The sequence below is a fragment of the Telmatherina bonti genome (assembly GCF_933228915.1).
Source record: "Telmatherina bonti genome assembly, chromosome: 17".
Classification (NCBI taxonomy): domain Eukaryota; kingdom Metazoa; phylum Chordata; class Actinopteri; order Atheriniformes; family Telmatherinidae; genus Telmatherina; species Telmatherina bonti.
Genome location: NC_136615.1, coordinates 16,097,951 through 16,125,457, shown reverse-complemented (window position 1 = coordinate 16,125,457; position 27,507 = coordinate 16,097,951). Strand labels below are relative to the sequence as shown.

General features: G+C 37.5%; 1 protein-coding gene across 1 annotated transcript in view; it reads right to left on the bottom strand.

Moving 5' to 3' along the window:
- Positions 1 to 9,791: 9,791 nt before the first annotated feature.
- Positions 9,792 to 27,507, bottom strand: part of ccbe1 (collagen and calcium binding EGF domains 1) — a gene marked incomplete at its 3' end in the record, with an annotated part of 34,555 nt that continues 16,839 nt past the window's right edge. Inside the window, exons 4-12 of the mRNA XM_079256570.1 lie at positions 20,854 to 20,906; positions 20,584 to 20,718; positions 19,294 to 19,431; positions 16,954 to 17,063; positions 15,590 to 15,698; positions 15,008 to 15,138; positions 12,999 to 13,034; positions 10,431 to 10,466; positions 9,792 to 10,049 (exon numbers count right to left, since the gene is read on the bottom strand). Of these exons, the coding sequence (XP_079112696.1) occupies positions 9,792 to 10,049; positions 10,431 to 10,466; positions 12,999 to 13,034; positions 15,008 to 15,138; positions 15,590 to 15,698; positions 16,954 to 17,063; positions 19,294 to 19,431; positions 20,584 to 20,718; positions 20,854 to 20,906 (1,006 nt within the window). The remainder of the gene's footprint in view (positions 10,050 to 10,430; positions 10,467 to 12,998; positions 13,035 to 15,007; positions 15,139 to 15,589; positions 15,699 to 16,953; positions 17,064 to 19,293; positions 19,432 to 20,583; positions 20,719 to 20,853; positions 20,907 to 27,507) is intronic.

Sequence of the window (27,507 nt, the reverse complement as noted above, 5' to 3'; positions counted from 1 at the left end):
AAGAAAGTCTCTTTCTCTTGCTTTTTTCTTAGTAGAAACATTAAAGGGTAATAATGAACTTTGGTCAAAATCTGCTCATGTAAGTGGTAACATCCCCACTGCTAACCAGCAGCCATGCTTTGCAAATTCTTATCCAGTTAACAACTTTGAACACACTTCTTTGCAAAAAGAAACAAAAGCCAGCCCAATGGCCCTGCACCAACTGAGCTAAAACATTTCAATTCACAGCACAAATCTTCACACCCAGAATCTATCAAACTTTGGTGACCAGTATGTGGGTACAGACCCATCAGCCTAATTCAGCCAGCAACGATGAATTGCGAATCAAAACTAAATGCTATGGTAAATGTACACAAAGCTGTTACATATATCCATCACACAGCAAATTGCATGTCATTACATGGCTTGTTTGATAAATGAAGTTTCTCTGAATTGTGTTATGGTTTCACACTGACAATGACCACGATAAACCAGCTCATAATTTATGGGCAACTGACGCAAAAAAAAAAATTGATGATTTTGATCCATCCAGGACTCAAAATTAAAACAAGCATCAAATAAAGAACCACAAGCAGTTTTTCCAGACCTCTCAGCTGCATTACTGTTCAGGTCATGAGCTTCTAAAAGGTTGGTGAAAGGTGACACAGTTGTGTTGACCGGCTGCAAGAGCTTTCAGTAAAATCTGAAAGCCTCAGTGGGAGATGGAAGAAGAGACAATTATGTGCTGTTCGTTTTCTATTTAGTCTGATCTGATTCCTCCTGTTGCTTGTGGAGAAGCGGCATCAATGTGATGGCTTGTGATTACGGTTTCAGGAGCAAACTGTAGAACAAAACGAGCTATTGTGGTGACACTAATCTAGGATTTTACCTTTTCTGGCAAATGATCAGTAAATGGCAGAGACTGAGCTGCATGTGTGATGAGTGTGCAATAATGCAACATATTATTTTCCACATCACCGACATACAAGTAGCCATTTCTCCTGCTTGTAAATGATTATTTTTAATGATCTCTGTGGAAAAATTAGGACAGTGCATTAATAAGTAAACACAATTACTGAAAGACTGTAAAAATAATAATAGTAAAAACTTAAAATATCATCAAAACTTCTGACAAGCAAAATAAAATATGCATGAAAAATCACAATTTAATGCTCATCACTCATGAAATCTAACAGATTATTAGTGGATTTAGTAAGCAGAGAAAATGGAGTCTCATCTTTTGTCCGAGGAAGCCCTCATTAGAGTGTTTAACTACAGTCTTTGTTAGGAAATCTGGGATTTGAATAAATAGCAATGCTAATAGATCCATTTAGACATGAACAATGGGAACCTGTAGGATGTTAATGGGTCACTGAAAATGTGAATGCCCTATCACATGAGTCAGTGCAAATATTTGGCCAGTGAATGTAATCCTTGAACTGACAGCAAGTGGATATGTGTTTCACAGTGGGCTGTGTTTACCTGAGCCTTTACCTTTGGTTGTTTCTGATCCTGATTTTGACAGATGATCAACACTTTTTTGACATTTTCTATTTGCCCTCCAGTTTCTCTGTGTATTGTAGGCTCTCATTTGGATTAGCTGAGATTTACAGATCCTATACTGGCCTTTACAGATAAAACAAATACCTGCTGAGTTGTGGATGAAGGTTTTGTTTCTTTGTCCTTGGGGGTTCTTGTCATCTGAAGATGTTTGTGTTACCAAATGTCACATTAGGGGGAAAGAGAGAGTGCCTTGTCACCTCCTGGGGTGATACTATGGCTTAGTTAAATGAAGTCTGTTGCATCATGGTGTTTATTTATACCTGAAAAGCACAATGCAAATCATTATCACATGAACCAAATGACTGCAGAGTCGACAGCATGCTAGGGAAGTATCCTGCAGTTTTACTCACTGTGCTCTTACATTTATTGTAAACATGCAAAAAAACTGGATCAGTGCATGGATTTTTGATCAAATTAAATTCCAGGAGGCCTGATTTCTCAGTAATATACTTGCATCATCATGTTCATAACAGTTAAAAACAGATTTGAATTCTATCAACAAGGATTCAAGCCAGTAATCTATAGTGATTAATGATTATTCCACATCAGAGCTACATAGAGCTTCCCTGCTGTATTATATGTTGGCTCTGTTCTGTGCACCTAGGGCACATACTCACCCTGAACAATGCAGAAGTACTAAACCTTTATTTCAGATTGCTTCAACACAGACCAGTGTGGTCCAAGCAAGAGAGGGCACTTATTGTCCTCCAAGGACTTTGCCACATTCATTTGAGGAGCAGCCCTTTCTCATTATTAACAGACACACTAAACGATGGGCCCCAAACAATACAGAACAGATCCTTTTATGCGCACAAGTGCTCAACATTTCAGCAACCACTGTGTGCTCTCCACCACTCCCTCTTCTTTTTAGATATCTGCACATAAGTGAAAGATGTGGAGGACACAAAAGATATCCTCAACTTTCCTTTTCTCCCATTCTGTGAGACAGGCCCATTTTAAAGCCTTTATTTGTGCAAAGCCTCTCATTAACTCTGCTCATGCTGCCTCCCTCCGCTTGCCATCGCTTAAGTACTGGGTGTTGTAAAAAAGCTACCAATTAGTCACTCATCAGCTCCAATTAGAGGAGACAAAGCCTGAGTAAAGATAACTCAATGAGAGGGAGCGCTGAAGGGGTGAGAGCTGTCTGTGTGTTTTTTTGTGTGTGTCAGTGCATAGGTGCGTGTTTGCGTACATGTGAGGAGCCCGGCCGGGCCGGCACAACATAGTTTTTAATCATTGAGAACTTGTGTCTATTCAGTGAGACCCACTCTCCAGGCTCCTCAGCGGACCCTTTTCTCAGGGCCAAGTGTTGTTATGCTGGGAAGACGGGCCCCCCAGGAGTCCCAGAAAGAGAGCCATTCAATCCTCTCTACCTGTTTGCAGCATGTAAAGCACTTAGGCCCGGGCCGATCTCTCATTATTGTCTCCTTCACTCTCAATACTTCCTTAAACTTAGGCCTGAACAAGAGCAGGTCTTTTCATAGGGGGGAAATAGGGGATGTATGTTAAGGGGGTGCCTTTCGCCTCATTAGAATTGAATTTGCACTGTCTTGTAATTATGTTGAAGGGCAACAATGTATTTTTTTCATCATAATCTTCACTGAAGAGAAGATTTTTGGGGCAGTTAATTTGCTGGCCCCACTGATGCATTAATTAATGAATTAGGTAACACTAATTTTCTCTATTCTTCCTCTCCCTGTTTGTTTCCTCCATCTGTTTCCAACAGTTCTGGGCAGCCGCTTCTAATAAAATTACCTCATTAAGGCCTTTATCGCAACACAGTAACTCACTCATCCATTTGCTATTAAACATTTTCTGTTGACGGGTGTATGTGTGTGTGTGCGTGTGTGTGTGTGTTCCTATTCAGTGCTGCATCTTTTTGTGAGCAGGTCTAAATAATGAAGGGGATGAGTAGGGAGATATAATTAGGGACAAGGGGGCACTTCTGTAAATATTTGAAATCTTTTAAAGCTTGTCTTTGTTAGATGGTGATTAATTACTTCCAGAAAGGATTTCGGAGTAAGTTATGTCCAGCTTATTTAAAAGATTTGCATTGGTCTTTACTTTCAGTTTGTATTGAATCAAGATGCAATCATATAAAAATGACTCATTGTGAACCAAATGCACATCAAAGGGCAAACAAAGATGATTTTTTTTGTGCTGAAATGAAATAAAATATTGATAATAAAAAAGAATGGATCCAATTCTTGGATGTTACTAAAGATTTTTTCTAAAATGACCATCTTACAGATGTCTGTTGGATTTGTGTGTAACAGCCTTCATGCACACAAAGAATTTCCTAAAGGATGATAGGTGAAAATAAACTGAAAGTATCCAAGTCCAGTGTTTTGTCGCTACCAAAAAGCTTAATTCTTCAAGGACTGTGGATATCATTTGTGTATTTAGAATTTATATATTAAATTACACATTGAATTATATTAAATTATATATATGAATTATATATAAAATATTATGTATAAAGAAAATAAAACTCCTCCCTCACCCATCCCCCAGGGTAGGGCGGGTGACTGTTCATCTCTCCAGCTCGGGTTCTCTACCAGAGTCCTGGGAGCTTGAGGGTCCTACATAGTATCTTAGCTGTTCCTAGGACTGCACTTTTCTGGATGGAGATGTCTGATGTTTCACCAGGTATCTGTTGGAGTCACTTCTCCAGTGTGGGGGGCACGGCCCCCAGTGCTCAAATCACTATAGGTACTACTGTCTCTTTCACCCTCCAGACCTTCTCCAGTTCTTCCTTGAGGCCTTGGTACTTCTCCAGTTTCTCATGTTCCTTTTTCCTGATATTTCCATCATTGGGGATGGTTACATTGATCCCTATGGTTTTCCTCTGCTGCTTATCTATGATCACTATGTCTGGGTGGTTGGCCACCACCATTTTATCTGTCTGGATCTGGAAGTCCCAGAGGATCTCAGCCCTCTCCTTCTCCACCACCTTGGGTAGAGTTTCCCACTGGGACTTAGTGGTTTCCAGTCCATATTCTGCACAGATGTTCCTGTACACTATGCCAGCTACTTGGTTATGATGCTCCATGTATTCTTTGCCTGCTAGTATCTTGCATCCTGCTGAGAGGTGCTGGATTGTTTCAGGGGCTCCTTTGCATAGTCTACACCTGGGATCCTGTCTGGTATGGTGGATCTGGGCCTCGATGGCTCTGGTGCCCAGGGCCTGCTCCTGTGCTGCCATGATTAGTGCCTCTGTGCCGTCCTTTAGTTCAGCCCTCTCCATTGATCAGACTTATATCGGCCACTTCATTGATCTGCCGGTGGTACATCCCATGCTGGGGCTTTTCCTCCCATGATGGTTCTTCCATCTCGTGTTCCTCCAGACTCCATTGTCTGAGACATTCACATTCAAGTGCTTCATCCCTCGGTGCCCTCTTCCTGATGCATTCGTGCAGCTTGGATGTTTCATTTTGGATAGTGACCTTGATGCTCACTAGTCCCCAGCCCCCTTCTTTGCACTTAGTGTATAGTCACTGGTCACTGGACTTGGGGTGGAACCCTCCATGCATGGTGAGCATCTCCCGTGTTATGACATCGGTGGTCTGAGCTTCCTCCTTTGGCTAGCTTATCATTCCAGCAGGGTATCTGATCACTGACAGGCCATAGCTGTTAATTGCCCAGATCTTGTTCTTGCTTACTTCTCAGTACTTGCCTCACTCGTTGCAGGTATTTAGCTGTGGAAGCTTTCCCTGTGGCTTCTTCATGGCTCTCATTTGCCTGCGGTATGCCCAGGTACTTGTAGCTTCGCTCCACATCTGTTACCCTTCCCTCTGGGAGTGCAATGCCCTCCGTATGGACACGTGAAGCATATATATATGTATATATATATATATATATATATATATATATATATATATATATATGTATCTGTGTGTGTGTGTGTGTATGTATGTATGTATGGGGTAAAAAGGGACTCCATGACATGTCTGAGTTCCGGAGTGAGAGTTATTGATGAACTGTTGGATGTCAGAGTCTTCAAAGAAACATTATCCATGCTGAATGAACATTCCCACAAAAATGTATTCACAATTGTGTTTTCATTATCATATTGTGCCTCTGTGAACTACATAGCAAAGTTTAATGAATTCACTGAGCACAGTGAGCCGGACGTCCCTCAAAGGAATGTGAGAACTGATGATGACTAAGAGATTGCTGCCCCCTAGTGGCCCAGATGTGGAAGTAGATGTTTACTGCAGCTATGCTCATTTTTTTTTCCTTTGGAAGAAAAAAAAAAAGGTGAATGGCCTATCACATGAGATAATATAAATATTTGGCCCCACAGACATCTTTCTTTTGGTAAGTAGGTTACTTCTATTATCCACCTTAAGGTTGACCTGCCAAATCTGAAACTAAGTTGATACAAGGAAAAAAGATGTAAAAAAAAAAAAAAAAAAGACTATTGACACTAAATCTAAACACAATCATGCATGTTGTTGTGATTACAAAGTTGTTATGGAAACATCAGAAGCATAATTGGCTGTTTGATAGTGTCACCATAGTGACACTTTTTTTCTTTTTAAACAGCAAAACACAAAACTGTAGAAATGATTTGTTACAGCTGATAGAAAAACTAACTTTTGATGCTGAACAATATTTTTAAAAAGAGAAGAAAAACACATTTAAGTACTATGCACAGATGTGATGGCCACTTGCCTCTCCTGTGGTCGTTGATGGATTCTGTTATTCACAGAAAGATGAAAAGATGACATGACCTTGTTTGGAGAAGCTCCCAAGATTTTATCTTTGCCCAAATAAAGACAGTGAAGTGCACATAAGTTATGAGTACCAGATGAAGGCCAGAGGAAAAGACTGAAATAACAAAGTTTATGAGTTGAGAAAAAGCTCAACCTCATTCAAAATCCTTCTCGAAGCCCAATGCCAAGATCGCACCCTCACTTTAAGGAGGCCAAACCAGTTTGGTCAATTCCAGCAATGACCTCATAAACGTTTTAGATGCAACATGGCTCAATATAGTTGGATCATTATTGAGTAGCAAGAAAAACAGAACAATGTATGTTAACAATGTGGGTGAGATGTATTATGAACTGACAGTTTTGTTTTTATTGAAAGCTTCTGTCTGTTCATAATACATCTCACCTACATTAGTAACATACATTGTTCTCAAAGTTCACAAAGTAGGTATGTTGCGATTAGACTGATTGGATATTTAACATATTATCTATAACTTGTAAATGCCAGTGAATCTCTGCATGTGAGAGAGTCTCCCTCTGCTGGAGAATAGTCATATTAGAGTCATTCAGTTGTTCCACTGAACCATCTGGAAGTCACCTGCATGCAGATTATAAATACAATGTCTCATTTTAACTATAAAACCTTTATTATGTTCCTAAGACTTTACCACTCCTTTGCCAAAATTTAATGAATGATTTGATGATGCATTATTATTGTTGATAATAATAAAAAAACAATAATAATAATGATAATAATGATAATAATAAAGATAATTTATTTTTTCTTTCCTTAGTATGTATTTGTATGTAAATATGTGTGTGTGTGTGTACATATGTTAAGGCATGTATATATATATTTCTTTTGTTCCAAATAAATAAACTAAATAAATGAATTAACTAAGTAAATAAATTAACCAAGTAAATACATTAACTAACTCTTGCTAGGCCATTTTAAAAATAGATTAAGAGCTGTGAAAAAAAAGGAACTGGCATCATCTGAAGTGCATCTTCTTTTGAGGCAGTGATAGCACTCAACTTTTTACAGCTTGCCCCTTCTCTCAGAACAAGTATGTAACTGTTGCAGTAAAGTAGATCTTAGGTTCTCAAGCTCTACTTTACTGCAACTTTTAGACGCATCCCTTCTGCAACACACCTGAATCATATGAATGACTTGTTACCAAGCCTCTGCAGAGCTGAATGATGTGAATGCAGGAATTGAGCCATTTGATTAAAGTGTGTTGAAGACATGATGCATCTTAAAGGTGCAGGATAGTAGAGCCTGATGATCAGACTTGGATCCCCTTGCTCTGAAGCATGCAGTCAAGGCAGATTGCAAAAAAAAAACAAAAAACGCAACGAAGTATGGTGGACAAAACTAGTCCAGCAAAAGTTAAACCACAGCTCCACAGTTAAACCAAAACAGAACAGTGGTGCCAGTGGCAACACCCCAGGTTTTTTTGTTGTAGGAACTGCTGAAGATAAAAAGAAAACACAATTGTTGAGGAACAAAAATAAACACCATAAGCGTACAATGCAGCATTCCAATAAACTAAACAGAAAAACCGTACAAATGAAAAAAACGTAACCGGGTAGTCAGAACCTACACAAACAGGAATGTCCTGCTGGGAACTCCTCCAACACAGTCAAAGGTTTTCACAAGTACTTCAAAATGTAGGCCACTTCCAATCACAGAGTACATAAATTTGTCACAAACCAACCATCACTTTCCACCGCCTAACCTCAAGCAAAATGTCCATCACCAAAACGCCAAGTAGAGGGGGACAACCCCCAGCAACAGACAGCTGCTTCCCCTTGATGACAGATGTCAGCAGCAGTTTTTTATCTCCCGGTTGAGGATAGCTTGCTCCTGGAATGGCCAACAGTCACCCAATCGGAGGGGGGGAGGCGAAGGTGTGTCCGTGGCAACCACTCCTGAGCCAGGGAGCAGAACTGGCGTTTGCATCCTTCACGAGCCTCAGGTGTTGTCCATTTCACAGGTGCTTGTAGTAAGGCGTATAACAACACATTGATCTACATTGATATATAGATCATGTTGTAATAAGCTAATTATCAATCTAAAATGCAAACATTTTTAAAAAATCAATACAACCATAAAGCAAACACTTTTTTTTTAAAATGGCTGTATTCTGAGTTTTCCTGGCTTGTTGTTTTCTGTTTATTGCTACTTTGTCTGTGTTATAAGAACAAGTTTCTTATTTAAATACCTGAGCTCAGGAATAAAGATGTTAAATAATATTCTAGTTTCTTTTTCTGATTTTAATATGAATGGAAATTAGTGTTCAGTTACCTGCGGTATAGTTTCAGACCAAACAGTGGATCTCAAACTGAATTGAAATCAGATCATGACTGAAGCAATTTTACTGGCTATTTACACCCTTGACTGTTATCATCGGACTATTCCAAAGGCTGCAAGTCTGATAATATGGAGCTGCAGTAGTATCTATGACATGTGCAGCTCGTACAATAGTGAAGACTCCATCAAAGCTAAAAAGTACATTAAAGCAGAATCTGCTCCCACCTGCAAGGCCTTGCAGACTTCAGCATGACAATGCTAAACCACATGCTGCATCCATCGCAAAAACATGGCTTCACAGGACACATGGCCTGACTGCAGTCCAGACCTTTCACACACAGAATGAAATAAAGAATTCCAGCAATGAAGGTCCAGCATGGCAGCTAATCTTGCACCATACCATTCTGGTATGGTGAATTCATCTCTTGACTCTATGATTTACTCAGTTCTTCCCATGTTTACATTAGTTTGTTGAACACAATGCTAAACATCACCCTGTCCAAAAAATAAGAATAAAATGGTTAGCAGCCCTTCGGTTTTTAACTTCCACTTTAATTTTTTCCAAAATATATATGAACATACTTGAGATCCTGTAACCAATAAACCATTTCCATATTTGATCTTCCTGTTAATCAGTTGAGTGTGGACCATGATGGAAAAGGTACTGAACATAACCAGACCATGGAAAAAATGAAGATGAATGAAGATGGATATGATGCATCATATTACACAATAAAGGTCCATTTCTGTTGGATGCAGAAGACGGACACTCAGACGGGCATATTTCTAAACTGAGCATCTTTTGGAGGTTTGGTTGGTTGGTTTCACTGAACCAGACAAGGACAAAATCACTCTGCAGAACACAAATGGACAAAGTCAGTGGTTCACTTTCTTAGGCGATTAATAAAGAATGTCTCATTCTTTCCATTACGAAAGACAAAACAGTTTTTGGCAGAAATGTGTTTAATTTGCACCAGGAACAATGTGTGAAAATGTCTAAATGTATACAAAAATAATAAATGCACTGGCATAGTCTTCTCATATTTGTACAAAAACAAAACGCGAACTTTAGCATATCGTACAAAAATAAAAATCTATGAGAAAATGGCATACATTTCATGATTTCACGATCAGTTAAATAAAAAAGAAAACATCAATAAAAAACGTCAATATTTACACCTGATGTAAAGTATTTAAAATCAGCCTTCATACATTTCTGCTCAGTTTATTCTCTCTCGTGCCGGTTTCCTCTTTCTGCTCCTCTTGGATCCTCTACCTGTTGGAGGGGTTTCCTTATAGCCCTCCCCCGAGCCTGTGTCCAAGCTGTCCTGGGCATCTCTCCAGCTGTCAGGGGCCAGAGGAATCTCTTCCTCTGGAGAGTTCCCTGGCCGACCGTACACCTTGTTCTGTAGGTCAGCAATGTCGTTGCGGATGTCCGCCATCAGAAGGAGCAGGAAGTCGAAGGAGCCCGGTTGGCCCTGGGGATGAAGTAACGTAAAATATACAAATAAGTCAAGTATATTGTTTTTTAAATTGCTAAAATTATTTATACAATTTTCAAATTCCCCTTTACAGAATCCCTGGAAGTGGGATTTTGTTTCCTACATATCTCTCTGCTTACTTAGCAATCTTAAACATCTTCATCACAACAAAGCTCAAACTGATCAAGACTTGCCGTAACATTTGTTACTGTTAGCACCATTATTGTTTATCAAACAGGCCATTTAGTGTGTGTATCATCAACTGCACTGTTTAACTTTCAGAGTCCCCTGCTTTAAACCCTGTTACACTTGAACTGTATTGTTTTGGATAAAAAGACAACAATAGAGTGGCATCAGTTTGGACAGTCTCTGTCTTACTGGTGGTCCAGCAGGCCCAGGAGCTCCTCTATCCCCCTGAGGAAACAAAACAAATATTTAGTTTAGATGAATTACAGAGGGGGGAAAAAGCATGAGAAGAATTTATAATAATCTGCTCAGGGAATTTTCATACAGCCAGAAGAGGAGGAAGAGAGAGAGCAAAGTGCAGAACGAGAGTAACCACCAAAGCCTCAAAGATTAAAAATGAGGAAAAAGCAAGCACATCATTTTGAAGAAAAGTGTACCATGGAAGATAAATATCTATTTTATTACTGCCTAAGCCAGGTGAAGAAACTTTTTAAAAAAAATTAATTTTCTGCTGAGAGAACAAATCTTTCATATCTTTAAGTTAAATTTTTTTGGATCTCATATGTGGCCCACTTTAGGTTTAGCTTAGTGTTAAGCCTGAAAAAAAGCTGACCTAGCTCTCAGTAAAGTTACAATACTCAACTGTCACCTATGAAGCTCAGTTTAATTTCAAATCCCACTTATTTATTCCCAGAATCAGATAGCTCTCTCTGAAAAGGAAGTAAACAGTCCCAAGACACAAGTCTGTGAAACTCTTGCTTATGGTTGAATTAAATGCAAATAAAATGTGATACTAAATGAGTGTTAGTGGTGCTGGGTGACAAATTTTACCCACTTTCAGACAAAGTCAAGAAAGTTTGACAAGAAAAGACTAATTGCTCGTCTGTTTTGGTTGATTTTTGCCTAAAATGATGAAGATGTGAAAACTTCCAACTGGAACGGTGGTTGAACTGGCTAATTTAGCATTATCTTGTCCTGTATCTTTGGCATAATGATGCATAGATGTGTTCAGTGTTTCCCCTTGAGTTGTTCTGTCCTCTAAGAAACACAGTACATTGCCGATTGACTGTTAGATATAAGAAGAGGTTGTTAATTTCCAGAAGCACAAATTGATCTTGCTGATGTGATTGTTAGGCAGGCTTAGGGTCATACTGAGGCTGTGAGTGTTTTGGCAGATGGTTTGGATTTGTTACTCAGTAAGGCAGATTACCATGACCCTGCAATCTATCCACACAAACATCCCAGCTGAACTAAAAGAACACCAATGTACTGTTGCAATAAGGAAGATGCACATCTTTCCATACAACCATTAAAAAAAAACTGAGCAAACAATGTTTTGAGTGTTATATTTAGCAGCATATTTAGGATCAGGATCTTTGAAACTTTGAAGTTTACATGATTGAATATAATAAACACAAAAATGACAAGTATGTATGTTTTCAAATTTGTTTTTTTGAGGCATCAAAACCATACACCGCTCTTTTTTAAAGGTCATGTTTCAAAGTTTGCTGCATGAACTACCGAAACTGGCTGCTTTCAGTCTAAATTGATTCTGACATCCTGCAGAATCAGGAAGCCTCAGCTTTCCATTTGAAGTAAAGATACAGCCCCTCACTCACAGCACTGCTCACATGCTGTACTTACCACAAACAACAGGGTTAAATCAAAGGTTGACAAGGCATTGACAAGTTTTTAAAAGCTTTCAGCTTTGTTGCTAATCTTAGAATCAATTGTCACATTCACCAAAGATGATTATATTTTATTTTTCACTTAAATACTATCAGCTAAGCACCTCTTTCTGCACTGAGGGAAGATCATTTTCATACTCAGCTGTGGCATATTCAAACACTGCAGAAGCCTGATCAGGCCTGCACGGCCTCAAACAAACCAAATACAATCTATTTTTTTTCCTGCTGTGATTTTCTCTCTATGGATATCAGAAAAATAAGAGAGAAGGTACAGACAAATCTGGCTAAATACAACAAATGTGACAAATGTAAGTATATATTTCACTGCAATAATGATAGAATCTTCTTTGCGCTTCCATAATCTGAGACTTCTGTTGGAGAAAATGCTTTGCTGTGGGCATCTCTAGGAGGTAAATAATCGATGGTAGCTATAGATCACTAGTGTGGTCAGAAAGAAGCTATTGCCCTGCCATGTAGTGTTGTTAATAACTATGAGCTAATCATGTAATCTAGGCTTAGTTAGCTCAAACTGAAAAAGAAAAAAATCTTACCATGTAAAAAACATGATGGCCAGTTGATAAAACCTCACAAGTTATAGCAATAATACAAATAATCCCAAAATGTTACCAGTGCTGAGGAACGTTGCAATGTTGAAACTCATGTTGTACACGAAACTCTACAAACCACAGTTTTGCTCCGTCAACTTGCAGAAACTTGCAGTAAAATAATCCTGGCATCTGCAGGGATAAACCCAGCATGTGCTGCATCCTATTGAACATTTGTTTACTGGCACCTATCGTGTGCTTCACATCCTGTCCAATTCAGATCTCCAGAGAAATAATTACACTACTGGGAAATTTCATTTGATTGATATGGTCTGAAAAAAAGTACTTCTAAAGTTTCTCTATGAATTAAATGTTCTTTATTTGAAGATATGACACAGTATGCTAAGGGTAAAATTTCTGCTGCCTCAGGAGCAGTTTGCTGGACAGATTCACTCTGACATGGAAACTATATTTAAAAATAAACAGAAAGGAAAGATTATTATCTCAAAGATCGCATAGGATCTCACCTTCAGGCCTTCCCTTCCTGGTGCTCCTGGAGGTCCCTGTTTAAAACAAACAAACAAACCTTTAAAAAAAATATGAAAGATTTTCCTGGTTTCTAGAGGTTATTGTTGTTTGTAGATATGCTGTAGCTTTCTAGATGCTTGATGCATAATGTCTCTTAATTTTATCTCCGCATCTCCAAGCCCTTTAAAAAAACTGAATCAAACTCTTTTTAAATGCAAAAGTGTTGTTTTTATCATGCTCCACCGAGAGATTAACTGACGTGCTCCCCGCTCCAGGCCTTTCCTGGAGGAATTTAGATCAATGGCAGAGTCTGCTTTCATCTCTTTACTTGGGATAATCAACTTCAAAGACGTGAACACATTGTTTGGGACGTATTGCCAATATTCAGATCAGCACAAAGCCTCTGAGTCACAAAGTCATAATTTATTAAACAACAAGCAGTCAAACACGTGACCTGGTGGCCAAACCTCCAAACCTGTGCTTACAATCTAGTCCTTTTTTTTTGTGAAGAGAGAACTCCCTCATATGCACTGATTAAGTGTGTAGGCAGACTTTAAATATGACTGCAAACATGCATTCACACTCACAAAAGCTACACATCATTTCCTACAGTGAAAACACTGTTCTTGACTTCATAGTTTGGCTGCTTGCAGCTTGGAATATGACTGATTGCAGGTGTTGATGGTGTGATTTATCAATACCAAGACTGCATAAACATGAGAACTTTAAAAAGTAGAAATATGCCTGAGTGGTCACATCTTGCACATTCTTGATCCTGATCCCACATCTCAACACACAGGCAAGACCGAGCACTGCACAAAAACACAGCAAGCCAAAGAAAACAACTGGAGCTGCAAATGGATTCAGTCCTGTTGTTATTACCATTACATTGTGTCATCCTTTTCACCTTGCAAAAAAAAAAAAGAGGGACTTTAAGAGGGTGTATTTTCTGTCTCTCTCTGGGCCTGTCTCATGATGCAGGGTTACTAAATTATCTGAATTATTCTGCTGAGTAAACTCTAGAACCACATAAAACCCTGTATGGCCTGAAGTAAAAGGAGAATTTCCAGGTCTTACTTCTTTTCTCAATAATTGAGTTTTTCCTGCCCTGTGACTCAAAGCAAAGTCGTACAGCTGAACCAACCAAAAACAAAAGCAATGTGAAGATGAATTATGCAATTTACGTCAACATGTTCATTTATTACAGTAGGACTCATATTAATCCTTGATCAAATACAGTTACAGTTATGCAGTCATTGCGGACATGAAGGTTATGGCAATATTAGTTTTTCAATTATTTTTCAGAGCTGGTCTGATTCTGGAAGAAATTATTATATTATTGTACAATGGATCTTAGAGTTATAGGAATGGCTGCCATCCAATAAAGCTCCCAGTCCACAACTGATCCCTTATGGCTCAGCTAAGGTTTATACTACATGAGGCAAAGTTTTATAATCGGAGCAGACAAGTATTACATTTTTAGGTATTTTTCATAGCTACAACTGGTTGTGGAATGGATGACGCAAATTAATATTAAACTATTGGAACAACCTTCTCAAAGTCCAATTGCAACTCTGACAAAAATAGTCATGAAATCTTTACATTTCAAGGAACTTAAGCAATTGTGGTTGAGAGAATGGTTAAATAACCAGTTTTGGCACAGAAATCCATCCATTTCACGAAGTCCAAAACAATAACATTTTTGGTCTTCTTCTATTCAAGTTTCAGTTTAAAATATTTCAAACCTTAATTCATCAACACTGATATTGATATGATGAGAATGTAGTTAAGATCAAGTGGGCTTCCAGTTTATTCCTGCACTGACAAAAAAAACCATTAGCTAATTTTGACTATCACCATGGCAATCCTGCCTGTAATAAACTAGGTAAGCAAAAAGTAACATGACAAATTATATTAAGCACAAATACTGAGGAAATATGTCTTTACTTGTTGCTACAGCTATCACACAGTGATTGACTCTATGTTAAACTGATACATATTAACTGACCACAGGTCCTCGAGGGCCTCGTTTTATGTGGTACAGGTCTGGTGTGGGTCCAATGGGTCCCATTAAGCCTCTAGGACCTGGTGGCCCAGGGGGGCCCGGCTTTCCCAAAGGTCCTTCTGGTCCTGGATCGCCTAAAAGAATAAGTGCTTAATATTAGAAACAACTAAAGCGAGCACAGAAATAATAGAAACATGACACACCATCATTTATGATTAGGAAATGTTTTTAAGCGGTTACACAGAATAAACATCCCACTGTTGGTCGGCCCAGCTGCCCGACTAAAAACTACAACTCCCTCCCTTTCATTTGACATAACAGTATTAACTGTCAGAGGTGCAAGCAGTCTAAAGATGTTGTTGATCATCATCATTTCATCACACAATCAAATGACTTTTGATGGTTGTCAGTAATCCTCAAGATTAAACATTTCAGTTACACTAGCATGCTAAGATTGCTGAATGGCACCCTTGTATGGATGTAAATAAGTGCTTCTTCATATCAGTTTAAGTTGTACATGTACATGCAGTTCCCATTCTTCTTGTAGAATTTGATGCAGTCCTGTCATTTGTTTGAAACTCTTACCTGGAGGTCCAGGAGCACCCGGTGGCCCTGGTAAATATACAGGTGAGGTTGAAAGTTTCTCGCTGGTCATCTGCACAGGGATGTCTGCACTGTTTGACAGCAATGCCATCTTAGAAAGAAATGTGATCACAGAAGAAAGCCATGGAAACAAAGACTGGAAATAAAGACAAATGCAAACTGAAAATAACTGATGTAGTTTCTTTTTTCTCCCTCATTTGGACCATTTGGAAATGATATAAAACATGCAAATATCTAACCACATGACTCCATTATGAATTTGGTTTCAAAATGTTTTTACATTAAAATCATTCATAAAGATCTGCACTGTCAAACAAGACAGGAAAATTACACACAGGAGAGCCAACATCAAGTAAGATTATGCTAAAGTTCTATCTACTGCCAAAGATGAAAGCTGATCTTCTTACGACACCAAATAAGGGCTGTAACCAAACCAGATGGTGTCCAGGCAAGCCCTCTGCATTATTCAGTATGACCAGAAATATTCCTGCTCTGTATGCTAAGTGGCATCCTTGGAAAAAGTTTGATCTGTGTAACATCATGTGGATTTGGCAGGCCCCGTGGGAAACACATTAAACACCTAACTATGCTGCAGGGCCTAACTCGTGATTCAGAATTCATGCATGATATAGAAGCAGATGTCCACACACAAACACACAAATATACACACATTAAGCAAGGTTGTGGTTCACCTGCTGATTAGCAGGAGCTATGTCAGACTGTGCCCTGCAGCCTTGGACACAGGTGTTTGAACTGAACTGGTTTTAACTTTCCTATGATATGAATAGATGAAAATACACTTTCATATACTTTAAAACAGTATTGTGAGCAGAGTTAAAGGTAGTTTAAGTTATTTTCTTAGTATATGCTGTATGGTAGTGTGTATATACACAGCCTAACTCTGAGGGGCATCTAGCACACAGAGTTGGAAGTAATAGATCATGTGTTGCAGTGGAGGGTGTTGAGTACTGCTGCTGACAGATGTGCGTTCAGATTGGCTGCAATCACACAAAGGAAGAAAGGAGCTCAACTGCTGGGTTTTAGATCAATTTTAAACCAACATAGATGAATGTGCAAAGAAATCAACCTGCTTAACAAGAAATAAGTTGAGCAGACTTTTCTTTTGTTACATCAGGTAGTAAAGTTTGTTAATGTAACTCATGAGAATTGTAAAATCTGTACTTGCTGTTTCGTCACATCCAGACTCCCTAAAGATAGGCTACACATTAAACTGTTCATTTGAATGACTGAATAAACACTGAGTAAAGAAAGTCTACTGAATGCTTCACAGGGTGCTTCTGCTTGGCCTATCTGAAGTCAACTGGAAGTGTCCTGTTGTCACTTACCTTCTGTTTCAGCTGTAGAACGGACATCTTAATCTGGAGGAAATCCTCACATGTGGCTGAGCATGTTTCAGCATTCATTGCATTATCGCACTTCTCAAAGAGATGAACTGCTGGGGAATGAGAAGATGTTCACATCATATAAGCTGCTGGGAAATGCTCAGGAAACTGTCAGCAAAAAGGAAATAACAGGATCAGCACTCTTAGAAAACGTGCACATGTTTTAGGGGCATTTCTTTGAACACTGTAAATTAAAATGTGTTATTCAAAATGGTCAAAGCAGTGTTAAAATATTATTATTTTCACCTGACATTACATCTGGTCTACTACAATACAATACAGTGACAAGTTTCACTACTCTTATTTAGCATTCATGCCAAACTGTATACAGCTTTGAGCTGATTTGACGAGCTTTTGGAAAGCACATATGCTAGCAGACAAAGTGGGATAAGCCAGGAAATTTGGTTCACCACTGAAGCAAGAAATGAGGAATCTTTTGAAAGACTTGTGAAAAAATACAAATCAGGTTTCAAACAAACAAGCTAGGCAGCATAGTATCATCACTGGTAGGTAGTATAACTGATGTTGGTAGTGGTTCTAACTCAGTAAAAGGGCTGGACATCATGAATCAAAATGTATATTTTACTCTTAGGCTGAATGGTAGTAATATTTACCCGTATTTGTGCTAAGTATACCAGTATGACAATGCCCAAAATATTACATTTACACCACACTGCTATAAACTAAAACCTATGGTTAATTTTTTTCGCATTTATTTTATTTTAGAAGTGACAGAGTGCCTCATTTATCCTTTCTCTGATCGGATCACATCTGGCTGTATTAAGAGGAAGCAGGTAACTGGTGTGCAAGACTAAAATATTTGGACAGCTAAACTGAATCAGTTTGGGCCAGTAAAAAATAGAATGATGTCAAAACAAATAGACAAATAATGATAATGTGATCTGCCTAATATTTTTTAGCACTATTTGCTTTAAATTGCTAGTTTTAGCAGTTTTGCTGGACAAAGATGTGAAGGAGGTTGATAAAACTCAAGGGATGAGTTTAAAGATGGGCCACCAGAAAAATTGTACAAAAGCCTTATTACATTATATTGTTATGAATAGTATTATTTGATTTTACATCTACTTTTAAAAAGTACTAGCATAAATTAAAATGTGAATTTACCACCTGGCTCCAGAAACTTCTGTCTTTACTGGACAAAATTCTCCGTTGTGAGACATCAACAGAAAAAAATGGAGTGAGCTCTTCATAAAAAATGTCTTTCCTTTCTGGAAATATCTAGCATTTTATATCACAGCTTGGTACACACCAATCCTTTTTATTATAGACTGGCTCAGGCTGGAAACAGCTGGTGAGTCATTTTAATCTTTACCAGGTCAGATGGGATTTCAAACCTGTTTCCATTCAACCAACCAAACCAACTCGGGTATTTTTCAAACAATAATGGAGGCTTTGTCAACATTTCAAAATTGTTTTCACTTTTTCCCATTTACATGTGACTTAGAAAAACAGAAAGCCCAATTCCTGTCAAATGCAAGACCTGAATGAGGTTGGTGATTGACTAAGAAGGGCTTAGGTAAATTGTCTCAAACTAATCAGTCTTTGGGAAAGCGAAGAACCAAAATCCAACCAACCACTCTCCCTGATAGTGCACATAGTCTCCCTTTTAATTTTTTTTTTTTTTACTTAACTACCCTTTTGTTCACCAGCCGTAATAATACATTGTTATTTAGTCAATAAACAGTTCTGTTTTGACTTGTTTTGTCTCTGTGCTGCCTGTAGGCAAATAGGCCCTGCTCTATATGTGCATATATTTAATGGATGGGTGAAAATGTCTGGACAGTATTTTCTTTTCTATATTACAAAGCAGCAGGACACGAGAGAGGAGAATGATCATATGCACCACAGCTTCTCGCTCTCCAACCTCTACTGAAATGTTATAGTAGGTAACAGAAGATATCCTCGTGGGAGGAAGTAGCAAATCTGCAGCCCCTCACTGCTTCACTGGCAACTGAAAGGTAAAGATGTTTTTATCGACTGGAGCGTTTGCATTTTCCTCACATGTATCCAGCAAATCGGAGAAGCCCAGGAGTCACAGGGGCAGCAGTATGTTTTGGTGACAGAACTGTTCTGACATCCATAAGAGGCAGAGATGTTTAATGATTACCAGGTGTCTTTGTTGATAGTCTACCCCCTTTCTTTTCCTTTCTCTCTTTCTCCCTCTTCAACACACAGATACATATGCACACACTCAACAATAACAATGTGTGGTCAACTCCACATCACTGTCAGACAAGTAAAGAGAAAAAGCCAAACGCTCACCTCTTTCCCCCTTGATGCATGTTTTCCCATCTTCTTCTAGGAAGTAGCCTTTCTCACATTCACACCTGTAGCTCCCCACAGAGTTGATGCAGATCTGAGAGCATGCGCTCTTATTCTTGTCTGCACATTCATCAATGTCTTTATGTTGCCATGCAAACAGATAGATAGAAAACACAGTAGAAGAAAGTTTTTAAACGTGCATACTGTGCATATTTTACTGACAGTATACAGCTTTATTGCTTAATGCAAATCTTAGTGTTAAATGCAAAACTGAACAATAATCTTCAGTGGCCATTCTACAAACAGTGAACATGAACAAATGGTTATTTTATTCACTTTCTATAACCCACATAGAGCATTCACAGTAAATGTAGCCAAACTGGGTCAAAATGGACATATTGGAAACCACATCTAAAGTGTTTAATTTTACATTACTTTATCAGAGTTGGTCTTTGAAGAGTTCAAGTTCACACACTTAAACTATGATTTGATGAAGGTTTAGAGCTAAAGCTGCTTTATCCTGAACTGCTGTTCACAGTAAATGTATGACTTTTATAAATCTTCACAAATCCAAATTCCAAATGACGTCAAAAGCATTCAAATAGATATTGTGGTTGCAGTGATACTCATTACATTATAGCTATGCACATTTTGAGCACAGACACAGGGCTAAAAAGGTTAAAGGTAAAAGTAAATTTGAGCTCAGATTAACTATTATAATATTATTATAAATATTAAAGATATTAAAGATCATCACTGTAGCCCTAAATTTTTATTTTAAAAGAAACAAAATAACATAAGAAGACCATATCAAAGTTGACAGTAACATGCGTTAGTTTTACATTACAAGCCTGAAAAAGTAGAAAGGTGATGCTTTTTCTAAAAAATAGTACTAAATAGTACTAAAAAAAAACATCTCAAAAGTATAAATTTTTTTTATAATTAAAACAAAATGATAAAGTTTTAAGTCAAAACTAAAATCTGCTGTAAGTCAAACTGATCCTCCAACTTATCACATATTTGAGGATGTTATTTATCTTTTCTATTCTACAGTCATTTAGCAGATGCTTTTATCAAAAGCGACTTACATACACACTCATAACCTGATAGGCACACATCGGGGGACAACTTAGGGTTCAGTATTTTGCCCAAGGACACTTCGGCACATAAGCAGGGGAAGCCTGGAATCAAACTCCCACCTTTCCAGTTACAAGCCGACTGCTCTTCCTTCTAAGCTACACCAATGTTCTTATTTAAATCATTTAACAGTTATGTTTAAGATGGTCTCACCTAGACAATAGGGCTTTTCTCGGTTTCTGTGACGCTCGCGGTCGTAGCGGTAGCCGGGGTAACAGGTGCAAACCACTCGCCCAAAGTTGTCCGTACACTGCTGCTCACAGGGGGCGCCAGCGCACACATCAAAGTCTACACAATAAGGCAAACATTGTCATTGTGGGGGAAAAATTAACAAATTTCTCACTAAGTGTTACTGAACACATGAACATTTAGGACAGGACATTCAACTCTAATACAAGATGACATCCAGACAGTTCATTGTACCTTCAGGAATACACTGGCCCAATACAAACTTGAAGCCTTTGCAACATTTCTTTCTGTAAAATACAAAACACAAAGAAAAAATTTATTCACAAGTGGGCACTGATATTAATGAGAGATTTTTGCTTTTCTTTACAGTTGTGTTTGTTGCAGAACTTAACAGAGATGAATATGACCAGACTGCACCCTCTGTTACAGACTGCTGCCTGCAGGTCTCTTTGGAGCGTCTGCCTGTTCATTCATGTCTGATGACACTCGTCTGAATTACAGCTCTCCGCAGAGCTGACTCTGCTCACTGTGTGGTATTTTCCATTTCTCCTAAAAATCTACCTACTGAATCCATCTGTTCTCATCCTCCACTTATCTTAATTCATTGTCCATTTCCAGTTCTATTTTAGCAAAAACATAATTTCCCACTTCAATAATTTCAACTAAATAAATAAATAATCTAAAATAGGCAATTAAATAAATTAGATTCCCTCAGTTTTAGATGTTTGGCTTCACTGTATACCTTCTCCATAAAGACATTTTGTGCAACATTTAGTCAGTATGAGTCATGTCAGCAAGAGATGTTATTCATAACTTGCTCACACTTGAATCAATTTTAAGGAAAAGTGCTACCAGGTGTTTCTTTCTACGGGGGATGATAAAACAATTCACCATGAAGGCAGGAAACAACAGGACAGTCACACATTCTTTGATTTTACATTCACGCGTTACACCTTTTATCTAGCACCACTTATGATGATAAAACGATTCCAAATCAATCAGTATTTCATTGAAACCCACACATGTTAACCACATGGTGGGTCTAATGGACAAGTCAGAGCATTAACTGTATTATCTTTGGAGAAACAGATGCACATGTCGGTATACACAAGGAAATAATTTGGTAATGAGAGTAATTGAGTAAAATGATGGTTCCAGAAAGTAAAAGAAGCAGAATATGTTATCTGTAGTTAGTTAAGCTGACAAAACCCACAGACTGATTCCTTAGATCTCGCTCTTAAAGGACCCATTACAGACATGGAACAAAATAGAAAACAGTCATTGTTAGGAGAAGAATGCCTTGGTTTCTGCTTTACATCGTACTACAGTCAGATTTTCCGCTTGCTATTCCCAATTTTATTTAGAAATCAAATGACCCATCCATAAATGGAAAAGGGTTTCACAAGCACAGAAATATAATCCCTCTAAAACAAAGTAAATCACATACTCTGTGGCTGCGCAGCTCCATAGGGTTTACCTTTTACAGTCGACTGTTTTTACAGTTGTTTCAATGGGTATAGGATATGCAGAAACCAAGTACTTATTCGCTTACATCACAGAATATTTACTGCCTAAAGATGGGCCACAAGGACCTTCCTCACGTCTCTTGAGTCTCTCAATAAAGGAAATTACCCTCCAGTAATCACAATTCAAGTTTTGTGCTGACACTTTATGTGTCACAGTAGTAGTGGTTATATATGAAAAACAATCACCTCTTAGACTACCCTCATTAACTATGACTTTAAATAAATGTTTTGTACCATCCGGTGATTTTTCTTTTGCTGAGTATGTTTGCAGCTGAATAACCCTCATGAACCCTGTTCATGTGGATTATAAATAAAAGGCAATCTTACTTCCATTACTAAGTCAGAAAGTAAAACTATAATGCACTGATAAAATGCAAAAATAAAATGCATGGTAACATGAAGCTCCAGTGTGTTTAAAAGGTCCTTATGTGAAAGTATGAGAACTTTAGGAACACTTAAAGTGCACCTTGAGTTATAATTTATCCCCAATTCCCAGTTACTAAAATAAAGAGAAGTGGAAAAAAAATGACCTAAAACCTCAATCTATGTTTTGTTACAGAAAAGAATTAATCAGCATAATATTTATCAAAACAGACACCTTTTACTACATTCTTTGCTGCAGTTAAGGGTGCACCCCTTTTTCATATTCCAGACTGAATTTGGGCTCCAGTCATAAACTGTATGTAAGGCAGCCACCACAACATCATTTTTTTATTTCTTTATGGATTACTGTATTAAAGTTTGGCATCTTGAGTTTTTGGTGCTAGAAGTTTTCTTATTTGGACAAGAGGGAGCAATGCTGATTCATTTTCTACATCAAGCTTGCTTAACATGATGCTTGGTAACTGTGATTTAACTGCGATAATAGCCTCCTCTGGTATATACTCAGAAAAAAAGAACATATTTTTTGGTTACGCATTTGATTTCCTATTAAAGCTGAACATGAAGTACATCATGATCTGAAAGCAAGGTAAAATATATAGCATGTACTTAAAACACTGATATGTTTCAAATAATGGGATTACTTACATTTGACCAGAAGGATTTAATTACTTGTGTTGCCTTTACTTATCTACATTATACTGTGAGTTCCCAGTGGAAGAAGAATTTATCTAACTTAATGGATTTAAGACTTACATGTTAAATTCCCACAAATCAGTACATGTGTTGGAAAAAGAGGAGTATACAAATAAATGACAGTTTTAAAAAGTGTAACTGATGCAAAGCTACATTAATAGAGTTCACAATCTAACATAGAGGATGATGCACTTGTAGCAACCTGCAGGACACAGTCATGTCAGTTGACTTGTGGATTGCTAGAAGACTAACACATTATTTTTCCAATCTTAAGTGTATTACTTTTCTGTGATTCATATAAGCAGCCTGTTTGCTGTAGTTGACATTCATTCATTCTCACACACACACATACATATATATATATATATATATATATATATATAAATATATATATGTATATGTATTGATTTGGTCACATTTTGCTATATATATATATATATATATATATATATATATATATATATATATATATATATATATATATATGTATTGATTTGGTCACATTTTGCAATGTGGAATAAAGGCCATTGCATTTTCAACAATTCACCCAGATGATTAATGTAAGACAGGTGTCTAATGTCAGTCCTTAATGTTTCCCAGCTCTAACACACTGGATTAAAATTAAATTAATCTTCTTCACAACTTGTTAACAAGTTCTACGTAAGCCACAATCTTTGTGAGGTGTGTTGAAGCAATAAACATTTAAATCTTTTAAGACACTAGCTTTCGAGAAATGTTTGAAATCCTTAATATGAGGTAAACTGCATACAGGCTTAAACCACATTTGTCTAATTTGATTTGTTTCCGTATACAGTAATTTTCTTCTGTTTGGGGTGGAAGGGGCTATAAATTGACCACTAAGTGAGAGCTTACGTGAGGATGGTTTCCTGTGTGATCCATTGCATCATATCACAATAACATACTCATGAAGACAAAATACTCTTATAGCAAACAACTAGCTTAGCTAAATAAACTGCGTTAGCTGAAGAATCAAGAGAAAACAAACATCCATTGTCTGTTTCCAAAGGATCATGAAACAGAAAACAGCATGCCGTGGAAACTGGATCAACTTGGATATATGTTGAAGTTCATTTTTTACTAATGTGTCCTTATTAAATTAGAACAAGGGGGAAATGCATGTTATTCTGCCTTTTTGTCTCTTAATGGTCCATTATACAAACAAGTTTAAATGTATCTGCTTAGAGAATAAAGCTGTGTTTTCAAAGTAACAACATTATAATATTGCATTTTCCTAGTTAATTAGTTACTTTCAAAACAAGTCATTTCTCCTGTTGTCCCTTTGTTAACCTGTTATATTTGACATCTATGAACCATATATGGATCTAAAAATCAGGGGAGAAATTAGATGGTAACAATTTAACCAAAAACAGTTAAAACAACATGGCTAGTAAAGATCTATGTTAATTCAACCTTGAGTGAGGGTCATAGTGCCAAAGTAATAAAACAACACAAGTGGCTTCATGATTTATGTTCTGGAGTTCTCTAATATGAAAGGTCAGACAAATTAATTGCTAATACTTTAAAATACCATTATTGGGTCTAAATTATTTTTTTTATACAGTAAAACGCTAAATAAGTGTTTACAGTACAGACATTTATTTGGAACTTGAAAGCTGAAGTGAGCATGGATAAAATATTAGTGTTTCACAGTAATTATCATCTAATGAACTGTATAAGAACTTTTACAGTGTGCATGGATGTAATAAATTAATGTAAATAAATTTACTATTGCTAAAATTAAAACAAGTGTGTCTCTGCTCAGACAGTGCTATATTTAAACAGCTGTCTAAATCAGTACCAAGGTTTGATTCTACAAAAGCTAAATAGAGGACCAAGTCAGCTTTGCTTACACTATCTAAACAGCAATAACTGATCAGATCCAAATCACTCTCCATGGAGTCCCACTTTGGGACAGCCAATGATTATACTCAGGCAATACAGATAAAGCACTTCAGGCCAAGTCGGTTTATACAACAAAATCCCCCTGAGCTTTGACACAGAACCCTGCAGAACAACGGCTAGGAATAAAATCCTCTCCAAGCTTGTTGTTTGTTCGTGTATTTCATGCAAATCAGCAAACAGATTCAAAACACATGTGGATTTCATTCATATGCATGAGTGAAAGAACAAGATGAAGAGATTTCCCAAATGCATTCATGACACTTTTCTACAAGAATACCAATGAGCAAAGTTTGCAGGGTCAGACACCCGCGCACACAACACCGGCATGTTGTGATTGACATTTACTTTCAGACACAGGGCACTGCACTTGTTCAGTGATCCAAACATCACAGACAATCTGTTTGTTTTGTCACCTGTGCCTTTTTTCACCCAAAGGTTATTTCATTTTGGCAGTGACACGTATCATGTTACAAGGGCCTCCTGAAATCTAGACATAAACTAGTCTGACCTCAGTCACCCAGGGTGAAGAATAAGCACTCTAATCACCTTATAAACATGGGCCCTCTTCTGAACCAACATGGTGCACCATCTTAGTCTTGGTATAAAACAGTAATTCACACTAGTTAAAGTTGAAGAATATACATTTAAACAACAAAACAAAAAGAAAAAAACCAACAAACCACAAAAAAAACAAACAACGAAGAAGGCAAAGATTCAACACATGCAGCCTCACTCTGGCCCTTTTCTTCATTGGGATCAAGTGTGCATTTTTTCCCAACTACCACAGAACTGAAGGGTATCACTCACACAAACACACAGCTGTGAGACGACTCATGCAGTCTTTGTGAGGGCTTATTTTTCTAGCATTGCTGCCAGTGATACACAATAACATGTCTGCATTCCACACTTTAACACATGTTTTCTAAGTGGAGGGGACACGACTTCTACATGCAGATTAACATATTGTTTTTATGTTTTTACATAAGGAAGTGTAACTTATTAGTTAATAATGCAGCCTTTCCAGGTTCTGTGTTCATTGACTTGCATATATGTATGTATTGTGTGAGAGTTTGCTAAGTAAATCAAGCAACTGGTGAAAATCAATGGGTTTGACATTCTTCACATTTTTTGATAGATAACTTACCAATGAGTGTCCTTGAATTTCCCACACAGGTAGAATGCTTAGAGAGGTATAACAAAGTTTTACCCCATTAATGTGCAAATAAATGCAGACAAGTAAAGCAAAGCATCTTATCTGATCATTTACCCCCCACGTATGCTTTAGTGTAAACTGCAAGAAATGAATGCTGCTGGAAAGCAGCTTCATACAAATCAAGCAAAACAGCTCATCATTTAATCAAGACTTTTAAGCAAAGATTTCTAACAGTGTGTCATGAATAATAAAGCCCTAAAAGTTCTGTAAATGTCATTTAATTTTGTAATATGTAGAACTATATAAACTATACAAAACACACATTCATACTAAACCAAGCAACAGGTGCTGGACCACTCTGATGAAAGCACAAAGTCCTACATCTGAATAAATGAAAACCTGGCATGATGAAGGGCGGTTGTGTTTGAAAGGTCACACGAAGTTGCAAAACGTGGATCCCTGCAGTGTGCAAGTCTGTGAATTTCTAACATGTATATATCATTATGTGCTTTTTAGATCTGTCCTTGTTTTTAAATGTAAGACACCACAACAGAAAAAAGAGGGACAATTTGGTGAAAGGTAAATGTTCTTTATTGTTCTTCATCCTGTGTATTAGTATTTGAGGCCAAATGGACACTAAATAAGACAGAAATGAAAAAAGGTAGAAATCACTGTGTAACAACCCATATTCATACAAAAAAGCTTGTATGAATATGTTTCTTTAAGTATCTTGTACATGCAATATGCTGTACAAATAAACTCCCCTTGTCTTCCCTATTGATGTACATGCTGATTCAGATGCAACTGTGCAGGAAATGAGGTAAGAAAACCCTCTAGTTGTAAAAATTTTGAAAGCTTGTAGTGTTTTAAAGTATGGACCAAAGCAGCTCTTTCACGTTCTATCATGAGCTTACATGTTTGGGAGTTTTATAACTTTCAAAATATTTTCTACATCACAGCTATTAAAAGTGGAGTTTTCCATAAATCCCCAGGATGTTTCCATGGTAAAATGCCACTGAGGTAAATACAACAATGGCTTCTTCTATCATTGCCAAGATTCGGGGATGTAAACTTTAGTTAACTGTTGTAAAAAAACGGCAATATTGACACAAACTGCAGTCTTTCTTCTACACTGAGTCAGCCATTGTTCGCTGCAAATCTTTGAAATGCAGAGAATTAAATCATTTCACATGGACGATGTCAACATTA